This window comes from Pelophylax lessonae (assembly GCF_965119305.1).
Source record: "Pelophylax lessonae genome assembly, chromosome: 1".
Taxonomy (NCBI): Eukaryota; Metazoa; Chordata; class Amphibia; order Anura; family Ranidae; genus Pelophylax; species Pelophylax lessonae.
Window position 1 is genome coordinate 651,182,820 of NC_138768.1, and position 21,681 is coordinate 651,204,500.

The window sequence follows — 21,681 nt, forward strand, 5'->3', positions numbered from 1 at the left end:
CTCATCAGACCACAAGACATGGTTCCAGTAGTCTATGTCCTTAGTCTGCTTGTCTTCAGCAAACTGTTTGCAGGCTTTCTTATGCATCATTTTTAGAACAGGCTTCCTTCTGGGATGACAGCCATGCAGACGCATTTGATGCAGTGTGCGGCATATGGTCTGAGCACTGACAGACTGACCTCCTACCCCTTTAACCTCTGCAGCAATGCTGGCAGCACGCATACGTCTATTTCCAAAAGACAACCTCTGGATATGACGCTGAGCTTGCGCACTCAACTTCTTTGGTCGACCATGGCGAGGCCTGTTCTAGGTGGAACCTGTCCTATTAAACCTCTGTATTGTCTTGGCCACCGTGCTGCAGCTCAGTTTCAGGTTCTTGGCAATCTTCCCATAACCTAGGCCATCTTTGTGTAGAACAAAAATTCTTGTTTTTTCAGATCCTGAGATCTTAGTTCTTAGCCATGAGGTGTAATATTGAACTTCCAGTGAGAGAGTGAGTGCAATAACACCAAATTTAACACACTTGCTCCCCATTTACACCTGAGACTTTTTAACACTAATGGGTCACATGACACCGGGGAGTGAAAATGGCTAATTGGGCCCAATTTGGACATTTTCACTTAGAAGTATACTCACTTTTGTTGCCGGCAGTTTAGACATTAATGGCTGTGTGTTGAGTTATTTTGAGGGGACAGCAAATTTACACTGTTATAAAAGCTCTACACTCACTACTTTACATTATAGCAAAGTGTAATTTCTTCAGTGTGTCACATGAAAAGATAATAAAATGTATTAAAAAATGTGAGGGATGTACTCACTTTTGTGAGATACTGTAGAAGTATATTAAGAAACTTTCCAGGGAGCTCAAGGAACTCAGTAAGGTTATATCTAGACCACTGTTCCTGATCTTTGCTGACAGTATTAGGACAGGAGATGTACCAGGGGATTGGAGGAAGGCTAACGTGATTCCGATATTCAAAAAGGGCCAGAGACATATCCCGGGAAATTATAGGCCTGTCAGTCTGACATCAATAATATGTAAACTTTTGGAGGGGATGATAAGGGACTATATCGTAGAGTATGCTAAAGACAACAACATCATCAGTAGTAACCAGCACGGGTTTACAAACAGGCGATCTTGTCAAACCAATCTCTTAGCATTCTACGAGGAAGTGAGCTGTGAGCTAGATAGGGGGAGACCAGTGGATGTGGTGTACTTGGATTTCGCTAAGGCGTTTGATACAGTTCCCCACAAGCGCTTAATTTATAAAATAAGGTCTGCAGGTATCGACAGCAGGGTTTGCTCTTGGATACGGAATTGGCTAAAAGGCCGTGTCCAAAGGGTAGTAATAAACAGCGCATACTCAGACTGGTCTGAGGTAGTAAGCGGGGTGCCCCAGGGCTCAGTCCTGGGACCAACCTTGTTCAATTTATTCATAAACAGCATTGAGGACGGGATCAGTAGTTCGTTATCAGTTTTTGCAGATGACACAAAATTGGCCAGGGCAATAACTGCACAGCATGAAGCAGATATCCTACAGAATGACCTGGACAAAATTACGGAGTGGGCAACGACATGGCAAATGAGGTTTAATGTGGAGAAGTGTAAGGTTTTGCACTTGGGGACCAAAAACATAAAAACACAATACACGTTAGGAGGGGAACCCTTGGGGGAATCAAAAATGGAGAAGGATCTGGGAGTCTTAGTTGATGATAGATTAGGCAACAGCATGCAATGCCAAGCGGCAGCTTCCAAAGCCAACAGAATATTAGCATGCATAAAGAAAGGGATGTATTCCAGAGATAAGACTATAATCCTTCCACTTTATAAAACTCTGGTCCGACCGCATCTGGAGTATTCTGTCCAGTTCTGGTCGCCAGTCCTCAGGAGGGATGTGTTGGAGCTGGAGAAAGTCCAGAGAAGGGCAACTAAACTAATTAGGGGGTTGGAGGACCTTACCTATGAAGAGCGGCTGCAATCGCTCGATTTATTTTCCCTGGAGAAAAGACGTCTGAGAGGGGACATGATAGCAATTTATAAATATCTTAATGGGGATCTCAGCTTAGAAGAAAAGCTGTTCATTCGAAGGAATTGCATGAGGACTCGAGGACATACAATGCGATTAGAGGAGAAGCGTTTTAACCTCAGGCAACGTGGGGGGTTCTTTACTGTTAGGGCTACAAGATTGTGGAATTGTCTACCACAAGAGGTGGTTTCTGCGGGTAGTATGGTGACTTTCAAAAGACTCTTAGACTTACATCTCAAGGATCAGGAGATTGAGGGCTATGTTAGATGATTACAGTCACACACACCTACACAGGTTGAACTGGATGGACTATTGTCTTTATTCAACCTCACCTACTATGTAACTATGTAACTATGTAACAGGTACAGTCCATTCAAAGAATATACCGTCTTTAATAAAATACTGTAAAATATTTAATATCTGCTAAACCAAAGAAAATGTATAGGAGCTTTTTTTTTAATAAGACCTGTATTTAATATGGTGAGGAGGACTTTCAAAACTCTGCAATTTACAAACAAAACTGAATGATTCATCCCCTATCGGACAGCTCAGTCCAAACTTTGGATCAGGAAAAGGCAGACTAGATGCAAATTGGCTTTGTCTGATTGATACTGATATAAAGCTTTAAAAACAAAACTTAAAAGAAACAAAATTAGCTCAACGCCTTTATGGTTTTCAGTTAAAGTTTTGACTCTATATGCGGTTCAAGCTAAAAAGATCTACCTATTTAGATGCACATTTTCAAGCTGCTGAAATTTTACCTTTAAGCCAGGCATCAATGAACAGAATGCCAACAGCTATGTTATACTTTAGACCAAACAAAGTAACTCCACCCTAAACATGGGAAAAGGAAGGAAATGTTAACATTAAAAACTAGATTTATAATTTACATAATTGATACACAATATTCTACTGAGGCTGAATGTTACAGACTCAGTCTAATATTTGTCATTTGAAGATTCCCAATCATTGATCTTATAAATAGCCCAGGCACTTAATTTTTATGAACTTGAATTTGCTTCTGCCATACACACTGCAACAAAATACTAATTTTGCATATGGAAAAACAAAACAGCAAACAGACCACCCTTTTGATGTTACCTGCCCAGCATACTCGACTTGTGGGCTGGTATCTCCATGGCATGTGGTCCCCTGCCATGCTGATACTAGCCTGCACGCCCTTCATCATTTGGGGTGCTTTGAGAAAAGTCCCCAATAAAAGAGATCCACTTAAAGCACCTATACCTGATGGTCGCTTCAACGGGATGACTGTAAAAGGGGCTGGCATGAGTGGAAGTTATGTGGAACCGGCCTGCCCCCATGGTGAAGTAGGTTGTCACCCACCTGGTGAATAGATAATGGGACTTTGAAATGCTATTAACCATTCACTGCATTTACCACATAGAGATGGATGGATAGATCACAGGAATTGTGATAACATTTGTCAGCTGACCACTGGAAAGTAATATGAGCTTGTTAATGCACTTAGGTGTATATCCTGCCAGAAGAAGATGAAAACTATACTAGTGGAGTAGGCATGATCAGCAGATAAAGATTAATTCATGGGAGCTTTTGAAAGACTTCTAGTTCCACCAGACATGGATAAAGGCTGTCATCTTTCCCAGGCATACAATTTGATTTAGAGCTTTTCTCCTTTCTACATCCATAGAATGTATTATGACCTGACACAATGAAGGCAAAAAAAGTAGTGTAAAAGACTCCTTTTACAAGCTGGGAAGGCTCCCTTCACCCCCTCACCGGCAGATCACAATATCGCCGCAGGGGGCATTTCCCAATCAACGCTGGCTGGCGCTATATAAATCCTGTATAATAATAATAATAATAATTTTCTTTCCTTCCTCCTGTGTGAGGAGGAAAGAAAATCGAATCATCTACAGTATGTGTTGCCTTGGTGACTAATACACTGTTCCAGATTTATTCTAATTCATTTCATTATTACTTGTGATTTTTGAGTCTGACACAAAACCTAATTTGTATTTTTTTTTAACTAAACAAAGTAAGAGGTTATTCTGACTCCAATTGTTGTAATAGTGACTTATGCCTTGCTGAGACCTATTCCTGGCCTGTATAAGCTGATGCAATCACTGCGGACAATCATTATCAGATAGCTGAACTCACCAGACACCTTTTGCTTTCCATCCACGTTTTATTGCAAGCAGAAGGTATAGCAAACACCAAAATGTAGCAGATCATTGAAGAATGGTATATGCAGGTCAAAACATGGTAATGTGTTCCCAGATGCGAGCAAATTGTATGAAGGCCTAGACAGATGTGGCCATCTCTATTCCCACAAGCATAAAGAAGCAGGAAAAGGAAATACATCATAAATGGGAGGGGACAGGAGGGAACACAGAAGGGAAAGACAGAAAGCAAGTGCAACAACCGAAACAACCACAAGATGGCAGTATAAACCAATTATAATGACATTACCACAAATATGCATTATATTATATTTTACATATTGGTGTTATAGCACAGAGGTTGTTCTACCTACAGCAGGCATTGTAAGTAAGTCTGATTTAGTGATCTTTACAGCTGGAATAACATGTAACTGGTTTGGTCCATCCGTGTACTCCTGGAAAAGCTAAAAAATACGAGAACATATAGGAATATGAAATGTCAGCAACAGGATTATATCTCAACAATATCCCTTTATATAATTTAAGAGTTTTTTAACTGAGAATATTTCATTCAATATTCTAATACCTAGCACAGCTCAAAAGTGGATTTCTGACTTGTGCGTGACTTTACTCACACTTATCTACCGTATCCTCTTAACATTCTGAAGTATATATCCGAGCATATATCCAAGCAAAGCTATATTGGATAATATTTTTTTTTGGAAGGTGTAAATCTATGAGAAATGTTTATAAGTATAAATGGACAGTTTTGCTTCCCTCAACCCCTTTTTCCTTATCCTTCCTTCCTTTGTTACCATTCCCCTTTTTTTTTTTCCTTTCCCCCCCAATCCCCTTTTTTTTTCTCATCTTTTCCCTCTTTCCCTTTAGGAGATAACTCATATGTAAGCAACTAATGCTACACATTATGTATATTGTATTATATGTGATTGATTTGTATTTTTGTCTCCAGTGTCATTTTAATGTCCAGTTGTACTTTAGCACAAGATTTGAGGTCCTGATGAAGCAGATCCTTCCACAAAACGCGTCGACATAAACATTATAATCCTAGAGGACTATCATACCATACATCCTCTACTTCACTAAGTATAAGACAAGTGGTTGAATTAAAGTCCATGTACAAATTGGGTGCTTTTAATATGAAATTTTAACTGAATGTAATAAAGATACTTATTATTTTTTAACATATTTTGTTGTGTACATCTATCCATTGAAGGGGTATTTACAGTCACATTTTTTTTTCCATTAATGTTTTATTAAAGTAAATTGCCATTAACAGAGGTAACAGTATCAGTCATACAACATCGTTTGGAACAGCTGGTTCATTATACCCGTTAGGATTCATAACTGAGGCAACATAAAGCCTGGGCTTTTGGAAACACCTAAAGCCCCCATTCACATTGACTGCGGCTTTGAAATTGTGCAACTGCATCTGAAATCGCACAATTTCAAAGCCGCACCTCAGTGCAACTATGGTTGTGACTGTGCAGCTTCATGCACCGATATCTATTCAAGTCGCACACTGAAGAGTGCCATTGCTAGCAATAGGAAGCGACTTGTCGTGTGATTTGACCTATCAGATTGTATGACAAGTTGCTCCAATGTAAACAGGGGGCTAAAAAAGAATTTCAGGTATGGATATTTTATACATAGTTACATTGGTCCAGCTTGGACCAATGTAACTGTGTATATACCAAGCCAATGCCCTTGGATGTTGGAAAGCATTGAAGTAGACACTACTACTCCAGTAATCTCCCAAGTCCTGTGCTGAACAGCTGGCTTGCTGTATTCTGAACATAGGAGGATGGCTGCTCAGCACATGTGCCATTTGCATTATCTGAGTGAATGCAAAGCGTTCTCTGATTGTACAAGGCAGAGAGGAGGGGCAATGACAGCATTTCTAATTTTAAATCACTGATATCCAGATTTTTCAGTTCTGCCAGTAAGCAATGAGAGCAAAGCAAAAAATAAAAAGTCTCAGAATGTCGTGTTGTTTCTTCCTACCTGTCTGTGTACTGCTATGGTGATCAGCAGCAAGCAAATGGAACAGAGTCTACAATAGCAACATCCAATTTATGGAGTTTGTTTTACCTTTTTTAGGTTTATTTTACCTTCTGCATTGGCAACACCAGATCAATGTCATACACCATAAATCCATCCACTCCAGCATTGATTTCAAAAAGCTTTAACCTAAAATGAAGATTTATGTAAAGAAATTATGTTTCTAGGGAAACATATATTATATATATTATCTAGTTCTAGCTTTGAATTCTGTATTTATTAAAAAAAAAAAAAACTTTTTATGTCACAGACCTTAGGAGGATTGGCAGGACTGTGTTCTTAAATGGGTAGTCATTTCTGGGTAGCCAGTCAAAAATTGGGCCAAAAAAATTCAAATATTGGGCTATTCATGCATTAAAAGCAAAGACATATTTTTAATCTGTGTTTTGAAAATGTCTTTAACATGGCAGTATATTTCCGGTATCAGCATTTAAATTCATGTAAAATACATACAGGTGAATCTAAAAAATTAGAATAGCATCAAAAAGTTAATTATTTCTGTATTTCAATTCAAAAAGTGAAGCTCAAATATTTTATATAGATGTGTTACACACAGCATGATATATTTCAAGGATTTTTTTTATTTTTTTGTTTTGGTGATTATGGCTTACAGTTAGTGAAAACCCAAAATGCAGAAAATTTTAAATTGCATAAAACCAATAAAAAATGATTTTAAATAAAGAAATGTTGGCTCACTGAAAAGTATGTCCATGTACAGTGTAGTATGCACTCAACACTTAGTTGGGGCTCCTTTTGCATAAATTACTGCATCAATGCGGCGTGGTATTGAGGCGATCAGCCTGTGGCACTGCTGAGGTATTATGGAAACCCAGGTTGCTTTGATAACGACCTTCAGCTCATCCGCTTGTTGGGTCTGGTGTCTCTCATCTTCCTTTTGACAATACCCCACAGATTCTCTATGGGGTTTAGGTCAGGCAAGTTTGCTGGCCAATCAAGCACAGTGATACCATGATTATTAAACCAGGTATTGGTACTTTTGGCAGAGTGGGCGGGTGCCAAGTCCTGCTGGAAAATAAAATCAGCATCTCTACAAAGCTGGTCAGCAGAGGGAAGCATGAAGTGCTCTAGAATTCCCTAGCAGAGGGCTACACTGACTTTGGACTTAATAAAACACAGTGGACCAACACAAGCAGATGACATGGCTCCCCAAATCATCACTAACTGTGGAAACTTCACACTGGACCTCATGCAACTTGGATTCTGTGCCTCTCCACTCTTCCTCCAGACTCTGGGACCTTGATTTCCAAATGAAATGCAACATTTTCCACAGTCCATGATGATTTGGGGAGCCATGTCATCTGCTAGTGTTAGTCCACTGTGTTTTATTAAGTCTACAGTCATGCTTCCCTCTGCTGAGCAGCTTTATGGAGATGCTGATTTCATTTTCCAGCAGGACTTGGCACCTGCCCACACTGCCAAAAGTACCAATACCTGGTTTAGTGATCATGGTATCACGGTGCTTGATTGGCCAGCAAACTCGCCTGACCTAAACCCCATAGAGAATCTGTGGGGTATTGTCAAAAGGAGGATGAGAGACACTAGACGCAACAATCCAGATGAGCTGAAGGCTGCTATCAAAAAAACCTGGGCTCCCTTAACACCTCAGCAGTGCCACAGGCTGATTGCCTCCATGCCACACCGCATTGATACAGTAATTCATGCAAAAGGAGTTCCAACCAAGTATTGAGTGCATACAATACTGTACAAGGACATACTTTTCAGAAAGCCAACATTTCTGTATTAAAAATCCTTCTTTTTATTGGTCTTATGTCATTTTCTAATTTTCTGAGATACTGAATTTTGGGTTTTCACTATCTGTAAGCCATAATCATCAAACTTAAAAGAAAGAAATGATTGAAATATATCACTCTGTGTGTAACGCATCTATATAAAATATGTGAGCTATACTTTTCAAATTAAATTATTGAAATAGATGAACTTTTTGATGATATTCTAATTTTATGAGATGCACCTGTATATAAGCACTGATTTATCAAACAGCACTTCAAGCTAATCATACACTATACAATGTAGCTACACAATGTTTGTAAAAAAAAAAAAAAAACGTGAAATGAGCATAAACCTAAAAAATCCAATCTTTTTGTATCGAATAATGCAGGCCCTTTCACAACATAGCTGATAGTAGATCAAAAGGAGATTGTAAAATCAGATTGTATTGTGTATTGTCAGCATAAGGGCTCTTTCACACACTGAGTCCGTTGGACGGACTCCGTTTTTCTTAGCGGGGGATCGATCCGCCGATCCCCCGCTGAGCAGGAGAATGACAGCTGTTCTCTGCACTGTGTGCGGAGACACAGCTGTCCGTTCCCCATACATCTCTATGGGGGAAATCGAATGGGTACGGACAGTCGGTCCGTTCTCATCCGATCCCATCCGATCCGCTGGACAGATGGAAAATAAGGTTTCCATCCGTCCAGATTTGACGGATCGGATCGGATGTCAGCGGACATGTCTCCACTGACATCCGATGCCCCATAGGGATGCATGGGGGGACCGTTCAGATCCGCCAAAAAAACGTACAGGTGGATCTGAACGGTCCGCCTGTGTGAAAGGGGCCAAAGGCAGGCCATAGATTAACCAATTTTCTTTCCTTCAGCCACAGGTTGAAGGACAGAAAATTGGTCAATTACCCCATCAACACATTAATTGTTGATGGGGGAAACCCTCCCCTGGAGCTATTGCAATCTTACATTGCGAGGTTTCCTCAGTATACAATGATCAGTGCCTGTGCTTATAGCAAAAAATCCGGAAAGGCTGATTGTACTGAAGACGATCGATGGATCAACTGCAGTACAACCAGCCTTCTTTTAAATGGATAGAAAATTGTCTAGTTTATACTGAACTGGCCAAATATCAGTCCATCTATGGTCAGCTTTAGACTTCCTAAAGTAAGCCTAAAGCCAAAACTCAGACACATATAAGCTCATCAGTCCTGCTGCTTCTCCTTTCAATGCCCAATCAAAGGTTGGGAAGGGACAAGTGTTAAGCCCCGTACACACGTACCGATCGTCGGCCGAACGATCGGCCGTCTTTTGTCCGAGGGCTGTCTTGTCTGTTGAAAAGTGCAAAAGACTGCACACGAATTTTGTCGGCCAACAACAGCTGACTGCAGAAGTGATGTCATGTGATGGTTAACTTTCCTTGTCTTTTTTCTTTTCTGAGCATACTCAGTCTTGCAAATCTGCTGTCTGTCGGCCGAAATCTGTACTGACTGGCGAACAATCGGCCGTTCTGGTGTTAGCCAACAAAAATTTTAATGCTTGCACGACAGATTCTGTTCGGCCGAAAATGCGCTGTCGGCTGTCGGAAGCATCATACTAACAAGCCTACAATCGGCTGATCGGTCGTCGGCCGAATCTTTACGGCCGACAATCGGTATGTGTGTACGGGGCTTTAGTTAACTGCAGCAGAGAAAAACACTCAGGTGTCCTGCCCTGCCAGACAAGACTATATGTCACAGAGCTGTGTATATTTTAAGACTGGATGGTATACAGTGGTCATCTGAGACTGAACTGCATATGAAGAATCTCAGTTGCAGCAGCAAACTTTTCCAGCAAACCAATAAAGTCACCAAGAATGCACCAATTGGCTTTTGAACAACCTTATCTCTACATCATAGATTTTTGCATACAAATATTCTGCTGGATTAACATATTGCTAATATTTTACGTCAAACTATATGAAATCATTTGATAAAAAACTGAAGCAAAATTCATTTTTTACTTTTACTGATTTTTTTACTGAGTTGTAACACCAGATACTGGGCTATAGTTTGTAGCAAGTACAACAGTATAGAGTGTTTTAGATGAGTGGGCTAGATATTTTTTGTTCACCTTTTGGCAGCTGCCATGACATTGCTATACTCCTCACTTTCTTTGTCCTCAGGGAGCAGCAAGGCAGCCATGCCACCTGTAGCCAGGGCTCCTCGCTGATGACATGTCTGGACCAGTAAATCCATGTAGCTTTTGAGGAACCTTTTCTCCATGTTTACATACTTACTGCGATCTGGCAGTAAGAACTCCAATCTATGTCCTAAAAGTATGGAAAAAATCATCATTCATAATATAAACATAGAAAATGTATTTTAATGTTTTAGAAACAATGGAAGAAATAGCAAGTGTTAAATAAAATGATATTTTTCCCAACACACAACTCATCCCACTAAACTTGAGACTGTTTAACTTCAGAAGTAGAATGCAGACTGGGGTTTGCATATAGAGCCTGACCATCTATCAAAGAAAAGAACAAGTGATTATTCAAAGATCGATAGCTGAACAAAGATATATGAAAGTAGTACTTGCCCTACTTTTCCCTGTCATTTCACAGACGTATAACTGACTAGCAGTCATTAGGATAGAAGACTGATATTGTACAACATTCAATAATCGAATAGTGGCATTCTACCAGCGGCATTCACACCTAAGTGTTTTGTAGCTCGAAGCTCCAGAACGCTGGAGGAGAAAAAAAATCAATTATTCTCTGAGAAGTTGGTTCACATCTCCACTCCAAATCACCTGAAGTTCAAAAAAGATTTGGCGCTTATTTGCAGCTCAATTTGGGCAGATTGGTGCGTTTTTTAGGTGTTATTTTCCCCGCATTGAGTCCCGGTTCACATTTGTGCAATGCAGGAACGCTGCAAATATGCAGAGTGTTCCCGCATCGCATCCGCACCCCTGGCAGTTCACACTGCCATATGCGATACGCAGGGGGTGTCAATTAAAAGTTAACGACACCCCAAGTTGAGATCACATATCGCAGTGCGATCTGCAAGTTTGCACAGAATAGGATCGCACTAGTGTGAACCACCATGCGATCCGATTCTGCTGCAGATTAAAAAAAGGGTCCTGTGCGTGTTTAGTGCGATTGCGGTGCGAATTCAGCCATACAAACTGTATGGCTGAAATTTGCACCGCACAGACATCGCATGTAATTTAGTAGAAGTGCGCTCCGAATTACATGCGATCGCACTAATGTGAACCGGCACTGAAACGCATGATTTATCGCGCGTTTTGAGTGTTTCCCTGCTCAGATGCAATAATTAAAATAAATAAATAATAATAATAACAAAAACAAATAGTAATTATAAATAAATCGATCTATAAAATAAATATCAAATAATAATAAATAAATTAACCCCTCACCTAAAAAACCCAAACCCTAACAATTAAATAAACAAATAAATTAACCCCTAACGCTATCCCTAACAATAAAAAAATATATATTAATTCAAATATTTAGAATATTAAATTAATGAATTAAAGCCTAACCCCTAATCTCAAATCCCCCCCCAATAAATAAATAATAAGGATGAAAAAGCTAAAACATAGCAACAAATTATGCACCAGAATCTTTTTTTCTCTATTGGCTAATAAAAAAAATGACAAACCTCAAAAATACCTTAAAAATGCTGTACAAACACAAGCAAAAACGCTCAAAAACACACATAAAAGCACGAGACAAAATGCCCCGAAAAACTCAATGCTCAGGTGTGAATGCAGCCTTATTTTCCTTAAAAGGATCTGATCTTCAAAAGTTAATATCTGTTTTGTTATAGGGGTGCCTTAGCAGCACCTTGAAAAAACAAAACATTATCTTGAATTCCTGTGGAAAAATAGCAGTGCATTTCCTATGCCTATGCACTCCTGTGCCTACAGTCTCATGGCTGTATACCTGCATTGTGAGATCACCTAAAGCACTTGCTGCCTCCAACTCCTAGTCTTATGACTTGGAGGGAGATTTGGTGATGTGACGGATGCTGCTTGCTGGAAAGGGCACACTACCTGTGGATCTGCAGTACAAGTATCTCCTTGCTTCTGGTTTATTTCTTCTGTAGACCTGTGCTTTCTGCACCTCCCCTCCGCTGCTTCTTGAATATTTCCTACCAGTTGTGGTCGGTACTTAAAGACGTCACCCTGGTATGGAAGTCGGTGTGGTGTGCCTGAACCGACGTAAGGGGGGTAGCCTGTAAATAAAGAGGGCACCCCGGAAGTAAGAGGTTAAGAAAAAAGGGTGAAGGTGGGTGGGGTGACGAGCCGAGCAGCAGCAGGCCAGTATAGAGAAGGGGCGGAGCTATAAAGCCCGCTAGCTCCTCCCACAAATACCGGCCTGCGGCCGAACACCTGTGGTCGGTACTTAAGGACGTCACCCTGGTACGGAAGTCGGTGTGGTGTGCCTGAACCGACGTAAGGGGGGTAGCCTGTAAATAAAGAGGGCAAAAAGAGGAAGCAAACAACACACTTTATTCTATACAACTTCAAGTCACAAGCCTACGAAAAGCTAGTCTCAACTCCTTCTCTGGGTGAGGAATATAAACCTTAAAAGCGTCAGACTCCCACCGACCAAGCCTTTTGATGATGTGGCCTGGCGTGTTATTCCCGGAGGCAGCTGATGCCGCACCTATCCGGAAGGAGTGACCAGAGTGCGCTGCAGGGTCCCAACCCAGTCTGATGCAAAGAGTTCGGATGTAGAATATAAATCTGGACGTGGTGAGGGGAACGTCCAGCAGCGTAAAAAGCGGAGCGTGGCTAGGAGAGCTCAGGGTCTGAGCCACAAATTCGTCCAGCACTTTGACTGGACACCAATGATTCCCCGATGGGTAAAAAGGGATGGTAACGGGGTGGCCCACCTGCCTGGTCTTGGAGCACCGGAGTGACAAAACGTAGTAATCCCCCCATTTGACCAGATCTCGTTTGAGGAGACATGAGCGCCCCTCCGCTAAGGAAGCTACCGTAAACTCCCCGGGCCTGAGAAAGCCGTAGAAGGCCAGTTACATGGCGGTTTTTACAACTGCATTTGTGAATGGCTCAAAAGGGACCGTGTCCAGCAAGTTGGAGAGAGCCCGGAATTTCTCCCCCTCTATTGGCAACCGCCTGACCGAGGTATGGTGATCCACTTTGCCAATACCCTTCAGGAGGTTCTTTAGTGGATATGCCCTGAGAAAAGGCGAAGAGTTTGGCTGGTGCGTCAGGACATGGTGTTGAACACCAGACAGATACAGCTTGATGGTACTGGCGGATAATTTAAGCTGGAGGTGGCAAAAGGCAGCGAAGGCGACCATTGTCTGAACTGAGTGGTCGTCCAACCCAAATTCCAATAAAAACCTTCGGAAGATGGACATGACTCGGTCATAGGCCTTCCTGGTGTTGGATGACAGAGCCATCCGGGCCAACTCCCGTCCATGCGCCATGATCCGGGCTAGTCCAGGACTAGTTCCTCGAACTCCGGGGTCCGCGTGGGGCATCTGTCGGCCGTCGGGTGGAGGTTGAAGAATACCTGCAATTTAGACCGGGAAAGAGCGTCAGCGGCTGAGTTGGAGTGACCCGGGATATGCTCACAGTAAAGAAAAAACTGGTAGGTGGCAGCTACCAAGGTCAGCCTGCGAACCAGCCTTATGATGGTCAGAGATGATGACCGGCCTTTGTTGATAATGTCACAGGCAGCCTTGTTGTCACTAAAACATTTGACTGCCATCCCTGACCAGCACCTACCCCAGGTGACAGCTGCCGCCACTATAGGATATAACTCAAACAAAGCTGAGGTCTCCTGGAAAGCAGGTAAGGCAAGTGACTCAGCCGGCCAACTATCCCTGAACCATGAGTCCCCAAAGATGGCTGCGAACCCGGTATTGGCGGCCGCATCCGTCCAAAACACGGGGGACTGGGAAGAGATGGGCGGGATGAACATGGAGATGCCGTTCCAGCTTTCCAGGAACTCAACCCACATACCCAGGTCCGCCCTGGCAGGGGGATCCAAGTGGGAGATGACGCCCTCCGGAAGACCTGGCAACAACCGCAGCAACCGGGAGATAAAGGACCTGCCCTGGGGGATGATGCGCATGGCAAAGTTCAAAGACCCGATCAAGGACTGCAACTCTTTCCTCGAAAAAGACCCTAGTTCCAAGAACCTGCCTACCACCTCACGAATGCGTCTAAGTTTGTCCTCAGGGAGGCTGGACTGCATTGAGATGGAATCCAAGGTAATCCCCAAGAAATCTAACCTGGTGACAGGTCCGACCGTCTTGCCTGGCGACAGAGGGACCCCTAAGGTAGAAAATAAGGCCATGGTGCTCCTCAAACTGACCGGCGTGCAGTTGCCTCGTTCGACCAACAAGAAATCGTCTAAGTAGTGCAAAACCGTGGGGCACCTGGAGATGTTCAGAAGGAGCCAGCAGAGCGTCTCTGCAAAGGTATTGAAGATCCTTGGGCTGCTTTTGGACCCAAATGTCAGCCTGATAGCAAAATAATATTCCTCCCTCCACTTAACACCGTGGACGTGCCATAAAGAGGGGTGAATGGGCAGCAGCTTGAAGGCGTTGGCTATGTCCGTCTTGCTGAGCCAAGCAGCCCTACCTGCCCCTAAAATGGCTTGGATGGCATTGTCCACGGTGGTATAGTGGAGAGAGAACTCGGCTGAAGGGATAAGGGAATTTAGGCTAGGGTTAGTGGAAGAATGAGGACCCGACATGTCGATTATCAATCGTTTTTTATTGGTGTATTTACTCGTAGAGATACCAATGGGGTTGGTACGCCAGGAGGAGAAGGAGGGGGGCCGGGAAGGGGCCTAACATGAACCCCTCCTGCACTTCCTTCCCGAGCAGCAGGTCCACCGACTGCGGGTCCTCCCTGGCCGACAGCAAGTTGGGACATTCCAATGACCCAGTGGGTAGAGACACCAGCCCCGTGTGGAACCCTCCCGAGAACCCCTGTACCAGATACTCGACCAGGTGAGGAGACGGGTGAGCCTGCAGGTAAAACTCCAACACCTCGATCTTGACCCCGGTTAGTCATTGTTTAGGGTTAAGCCTGGACGGACACATAGACTTGGTATGGGCCCTGAAACAGATGGAACAAACATGGAGCAGCCTGCAGGCACTGAAGCTGCATGCCCCCCCGTTAAAATTGTTACAAACCTGGGCCTTACCTAAGAAAACGATGGGGCGACCCAGCTTATCCCTAAAGCCACGCTGCTCTGACCTGCCAGCTCCCCCCCCCCCCAGGACCCCGGCTGGGGAGGATTCAGCCTCCATGGGACAAAGGCTGGCAGAGTGCGAAGTGGAGGAGCATGTGGCACAGGAGGGAGGTACCAAGCCTGCAAAGTGCCTGCAGAACAGCTCGGTGTCCAAAAGACTCCAATCAACCCGTACGTTGAATTGAGCCAAGGCCGCCGCCGCCTTGGCTGAGACTGACTTGTGGAAGTCAAAAAAGGTGAAACCCCCGTATTTGTGCCCTAGATCCACGACCTTATGCAGGTAAAGATCTAACTCCTCCCGACGATGTGGGTAGACGGAACACAGTACGTCCCTGTAGATACCGAAAGCCAGGACAAACTCTGGAATAGTGAGCTTTTTATTGAGCCTGGGGTCCCTGGCCTTCATAACTACGGACAAATCTCCGTAATTGTAGACCTTGTTCTCGACCATGTCCTGGGAGGCAATGAGGAGAGCCATCAGGTTTACATCCTTCCCTTCCAAGATATCCTTGCGGAGAGCTGGGGGGACCATGTGGGCCGGGGTGATGATAGGAGATACCGTAGAAGAGGGCAAGAGGGGAACTGGGGGCCTACCCTGATCACTAACGGGAGCTGGGGTCTGCACCGGCAAGGAAGGAGGAGGACCCCCGTGAGCTGGACTGGCGTCCTCCAGCTTGGACAGTCTATCGCCGATGGACTGCAGGGAAGACAGGATGGAGTCCAGGGTCCCTTGCATGGCTGACGTACAGCCCTGAGAGCTGGTGCCCAGTCCAGGATCTTCTGGATGTTCCGTCATCAATCTGAATAGTTCCGCTTTCCTTGCCGTGGCTGGGAACGGGATACCCTTCTGGCGTAGGACCGCCGAGATCTTCGGGATGGTCCAAGACCCATAGGAGCCCAGCGGAGATGGATTCCGACGACCCCTGGGGGTACCAGATCTGACAGGGGTGCTGGGTCTGGCTGGCGTGGAGGGGGAGGAAGATCCTTCTTCCAGGATGGCTCCTTGAGGCCCGCTGTTGAAGGAAACAAAAAATAAAACGCCCAAGTCCGATTAACGACCGTAACGTATTGGAGAACCACTGGCTGGCTAGCTAGTGCCCAGAGGCGAAAAACTTAACTACCCCGTGACAGGTGAGGCCCTGCTAGATGCCAAGCGGCCGGTGAGAGGCTCTACCTATGATTTGGGCGTGGGGCGTGAGCCACTGACGTGGTGGCGGGAAAGTTGGCCTCTCGGTGACAGAACAGAATCAAAACGTGTGGCCGTGACAGGTGAGGCCCTAACTATAAACCCATGAGAAGGGTGGAGCGAGGCGCTAGCTTTGGTTTGGCCAGAGGGGCGAAATAATCTCCGACGAGATTGGGAGGTTGGCCTCACGGGACCGGCTATGAAGGGGGGAACTAGGGCCAGCACCTGAACCCTAACAGCCAGTTACTCGCCCTACGGGGGAGGGGGGGAACAATACATGACAAGAACAACACAGTTGGAGTGCAACAGCGAATAACAGTGCCTACAAGGAGGACAAAACGACATGAAGTGTGGTATGTGCACAGAGGTGATGAAGCCGTAACGGAGCACAGGAACCGAATGGCATCCGCAGGTGAATCACAGAAGGTGTGGAACGAGCCTGAAGTGTAACCGGAAGGGGCCTAACCACCGGGCGCATGGCCAGACAAGGTGACTAAGTGTGTGGAGGCCAAATGAGACGGAACTGGCCTAGCAGTGTCTATGGGCGACGCCAGAGTAGCGTCTGTGAAGACTAAATAATGCGGAGCCGTGTGGTACACAAGGAACCTGAACCTGAAGTAGTACCTGATGCCGGCATTGAAGGACATGATGAGAACCTGAAGAAAAAAGGCAAAATGCTCAAAGGGGGGTCAACCCATGACCCCCCACTAGTAGATACATAACATGGAACCAGGAACAAAACACATACCCTGCAAATGCTAATGAGACCCCCCCCCCCAAACCCCCGGGCACCAACCCCCCCCCCTCTCCGTCAAAGGCAGAGCGACCCCCCCCAATGCAAGGTAGCCGTGTAACAAGAAGCAGGCACAGTAATGCAGGAGAACGTGAGATGAGGTAGCCGAGGCTTACAGAGGCAGGCAGTGAGTGCAGGAGAACACGAATAATCAAAAAGGTAGCCGTGGCCTAGCAGAGAGGCAGGCAGTGTGTGCATGAGAGCCTGTGTAATGGAGTTAGCCGTGGCCTTACAGGGATGCAGGCAGTGTGTGCAGGAGTACATGTGTGAGGAAGGTAGCCGTGGCCTACAGAGAGGCAGGCAGTGTGTGCAGGAAGATGCCCCCCCCCCCCCATACCCTGCAGGTACCTGACCCCCTGCTGAACAGCGGGGAGAAGCAGCGGAGTAAAGCAGTAGCCGAAAGTGCAGACGGCGGCTGGAGGCAGAGGAGTTGGGATGGATGGCAGCGATGGACGAGCTTGGCACTGGCAGAGGAAGAGCTGGGATGCACCGTAGGGATAGAGGAGCTCGGCGCAAGCAGCGGTGTTTCCTGTGTCTCAGGTCCCGACCGGAAGTCCGGTCCTCGAGGCAGCGGTATCCAGCCGACGTCAGGTGACTAACTAGAACACCTGACCAAGCCGAGTGACGAGCCGAGCAGCAGCAGGCCGGTATAGAGGAGGGGCGGTGCTATAAAGCCCGCTAGCTCCTCCTACAAATACCGGCCTGCGGCCGAACACTTGTCAGATCACCATACAACAGAAGGGCAGCTCCATCATAAGGAAGCAAATTCATGTTCCTCTACCAAGATGGCTGTCTTCACACAGAGACACATTTTACATTTGCAAAGGAAAGAAAAGAAAAGACAAAAAATATATAATCTTGTGTATGTGTCCCAATTGTTCGAATTACTAAGGTGCCCTACTAAATGCTAACTTATAGCATGCAATAAGTAAGTTAAAGTGTATTCATTACCAAACTTGTTAACAAAAGATGCCGAGTAATCCCAGATGCCACAGTTCAGCCCAGCAGAATGTTGTCTAAGCTCATACAGGATTTCTTCCATTTCAAAGGAAGCCAACACACTTTCGATTAGCACTGTAGCCTTTATGCTTCCCAAGGGTAGGTGAAGCTACATAGTAAAACAACAGAATCAACTACTGTATATGATCAGATAATACTTCCCCATCCCCACCAAGGAAAATAACACACTTTTCTTACTTAGGAATATATATAATAAATTCGCTGGTCTCTGTGTACTCGGTCAGATATTCACCTGCAATTTGCACAAACTCATGGAGAATTGGAGCGGCTATAATGGTAGAGCTGATAACACTCCTACCCAGAAATAACACTCCTACCCAGAAAGTATGGCATGTCCTCCTATTATAGGTCCCCTAATAGTTAGTGCATCCCCAAAACCACTTTTTCCACAACAGACTAACAGGAGTCCCAAAATATTATTTCTAATTATACAGTGTCCTTAAAGTGTCACTAAACCCGCATCATAAAAACTGTTAATAAATGGTGTATTACAAAATGTTCATATTCAATCATTTTCTGTATTCTGCAAAATACTTGGTTGATCCTGTTGCTCTCTATCTCCTCTTTCTGTGCATGTCCCCAATGTAGTTTGGGATTATGCAGAGCAGTGTTGACAGCTCTGCACAAGCTCAGTTTTCAGTGAGTTTCAATGCTGATCCCGGGGCGATCGGAGGTTCGAGCTCCGCGTTTTGTGTCGCCTAGGGGGTGGGGAACCTCCCTTAATAATTTGGGGTCCCTAGCTGGAAGTTGATAGATCAGATAGATCAATAAAACAGCTAGCTCAATTTTAAAAATCCCCCTTAAATATTTGATACTTAAGGATACTGCAAACCTACCGCATAGCCCATATTGCAATAAAATACACACAAAAAAAAAAAAAACAGCTGTACCAGAATGCAATACAATTATCAAATCACCTTTTCTTCAGTCCATACAAATATCTGATTCCACAGTCTGGCCTCGTGGTAGCTTTCCACCTGGAAAAATGTAAAATTATGTCACATTTTATTTATTTGCATGTAAAGTTTGACATTTTGCACTGAGGGATTAACAGAGTTTTGACCAACTAGGCTTTCAGAGGCAAAATGCCTTTGAATTTGCATGAGCCAGTTCTTGAGAAAGACAACGCAGTTGGTTGAATTATGCCTGAGTTAAAATGACATGATTACTTTGAAGTTTTAAAACAATTTTTGTTTTTTGTTTTATGTTTTAGGTATATATTTCTATATAGAGAGAAGCTCTTTTATGTGATTTCTCTCCCCTCCTTTGGCCCTCTGAGAGTTGCTGGGAACCTGGAAACAGAGAGCAACAGCAGCCAGCCTTCATGCAGAGTCAGGATCCAGCCAGAAGCCTGTGCACATTTGAAGCTGGAGGTTTGAGAAAAAGAAATCACATGCAGACCTACACTTGTATGATCACATCTAATTGGTAGGTAGATAATGCTTTTGGGTACTCAGTGGAGGGTTGGAATATTTGGTGTGGTGTGGAGCAGCTTCCATGTTTAAACATTTGGTTATATGTGCAACTGATGTACACTTGAGGAGTAGTCTAGAAACCACATCTGGCTACTCTAGGAGGTGTAATTACAAATTTTGCATAGCTATTGGATTGAGTAACTGCTGGTACACTCCTCTTGTGCAATTGGGGCAAAATTAAATGTTATCAGGCTATTTCCTATACAGGCTGAAAGTTATTCATTCATAAAAAAGAGTGGTTTAGGGAAATACCACATTATACCCACTAGATGGAGCAAATGATCATATGAAATAAGTATTTGTTTCCTATGACCCTCAGCTCCACCTTGTGGCCATTATGCAGTATTTTCCCAAACTATTGTTTATGAAGGAATAACATTGGGAGAAAATAGAAAGAGAACATTCACATTTGCTTCATTTGCACAGAACAAAAGTATTAGCAGATTCGCTGGATGAAAATCACATTTACTAAATGTTTTTTTAAATGTACACACATACAGTCAATGTCTATTGATATTTTCTTTTGCATATGTGGAAAATGCATTCCACATATTATACAGTCTTTCCAGGTAATAAGTGAAAACAATGAATTAATATGTGCTAGCTGGTAAACACTGTAACTTTGTCCTGTCACTATAATTAAAATATTGTATTCTGATAGCTGTAATTAATACTCGTAATTGTGGCACTAAAATTGAGAGCACAATTAAAAGTACATATACAAACCTACACTTGTGTGGTCATATACAGTATATCTACTTTTTATTTCACATGTTTATTTATGTTTTGCCTCTTTTACATCTACAGAACAACCTATCAAGTAAAAGTAGCAGTGACTAGGGTTGGGATAATAATGAATAGGGGCGCTGGAGCGGTTGTACAACAGTTTTTTTTAGAATAGATATGGGAATTCTAGTGTGAGAGAATGTGTAGGCCTCTCGTGCTACAGCCTTCTACTTTTTGTTACTTCATTTTGCAAACATCGTAACCAAACAAAATGAATATTAAAAATCATTTACGTTAATTTACAATGCTGTTCCTCAACCAATGACTTATAAACTCATAAGTAACATGTATCTTGAGGTTGCTACTCTTGAGATGGTTCTCAGGGCCTCTAGATGGACCCTCTGCAGTATCTGCCTGTTACTGCAGAACCTGGCCTAAGAGCTGACATATATTTTACCTTTGATAAATAGAAAAAGGGTCCACTTTTACTTTCATAAAGTCTTCTTCCCGTATGGTAAATCAGTAGGCCAAAATCAAAGAGCGGACCAGGGATCTCCCTGCCGTTTACCTGTAAAGAAGTTATTATAATCAGTAACACTATTTCCAGAGCTATATTCATACCTCCCAACTTTCTGAGACAGGAATGAGGGACACCTATTAGCAAACGTATGTAAGCATAGGACACATACCCTGATACACCCTCCTTTAACCACTTAAGCCCAGGAAGATTTTACCCCCTTCCTGACCAGGCCCTAATTTGCGATTCGGCACTGCGTGAATTTAATGGACAATTGCGCGGTCGTGCAAAGCTGTACCCAAATGAAATTGACGTCCTTTTTTCCCCACAAACAGAGCTTTCTTTTGGTGGTATTTGATCACCTGTGCGATTTTTACTTTTTGCGCTATAAACAAAAAAGAGCGTAAATTTTGAAAAAATAATATTTTTCACATTTTTTTATATGAAATTCGCAAAAAAAAAAGTAAAAATCAAATTTTTTTAACATTTTTGGCCAATTTGTTTTCTGCTGCATATGTTTGGTAAAAAAAAATCGCAATAAGCGTATTTTGATTGGTTTGCGCAAAAGTTATTGCGTTTACTAACTAAGGGAAAGATTTCTGTCATTTTTGGTGTTTTTTTTTTAACGAGTAATGGCGGCGATCTGCGATTTTTTTGCGGGACTGCGACATTGCGGCGGACAGATTGGACCCTTGACTGACATTTTTG

General features: G+C 43.5%; 1 protein-coding gene across 1 annotated transcript in view; it reads right to left on the reverse strand.

The window, feature by feature from the left end:
• LOC309544735 (uncharacterized protein) overlaps positions 1-21,681 on the reverse strand; it is a 66,191-nt gene that overhangs the window by 30,884 nt on the left and 13,626 nt on the right. The window contains exons 6-12 of the mRNA XM_082243712.1: positions 20,914-21,024; positions 19,173-19,232; positions 18,187-18,343; positions 10,123-10,321; positions 6,298-6,376; positions 4,543-4,632; positions 2,789-2,861 (exon numbers count right to left, since the gene is read on the reverse strand). Of these exons, the coding sequence (XP_082099838.1) occupies positions 2,789-2,861; positions 4,543-4,632; positions 6,298-6,376; positions 10,123-10,321; positions 18,187-18,343; positions 19,173-19,232; positions 20,914-21,024 (769 nt within the window). The remainder of the gene's footprint in view (positions 1-2,788; positions 2,862-4,542; positions 4,633-6,297; positions 6,377-10,122; positions 10,322-18,186; positions 18,344-19,172; positions 19,233-20,913; positions 21,025-21,681) is intronic.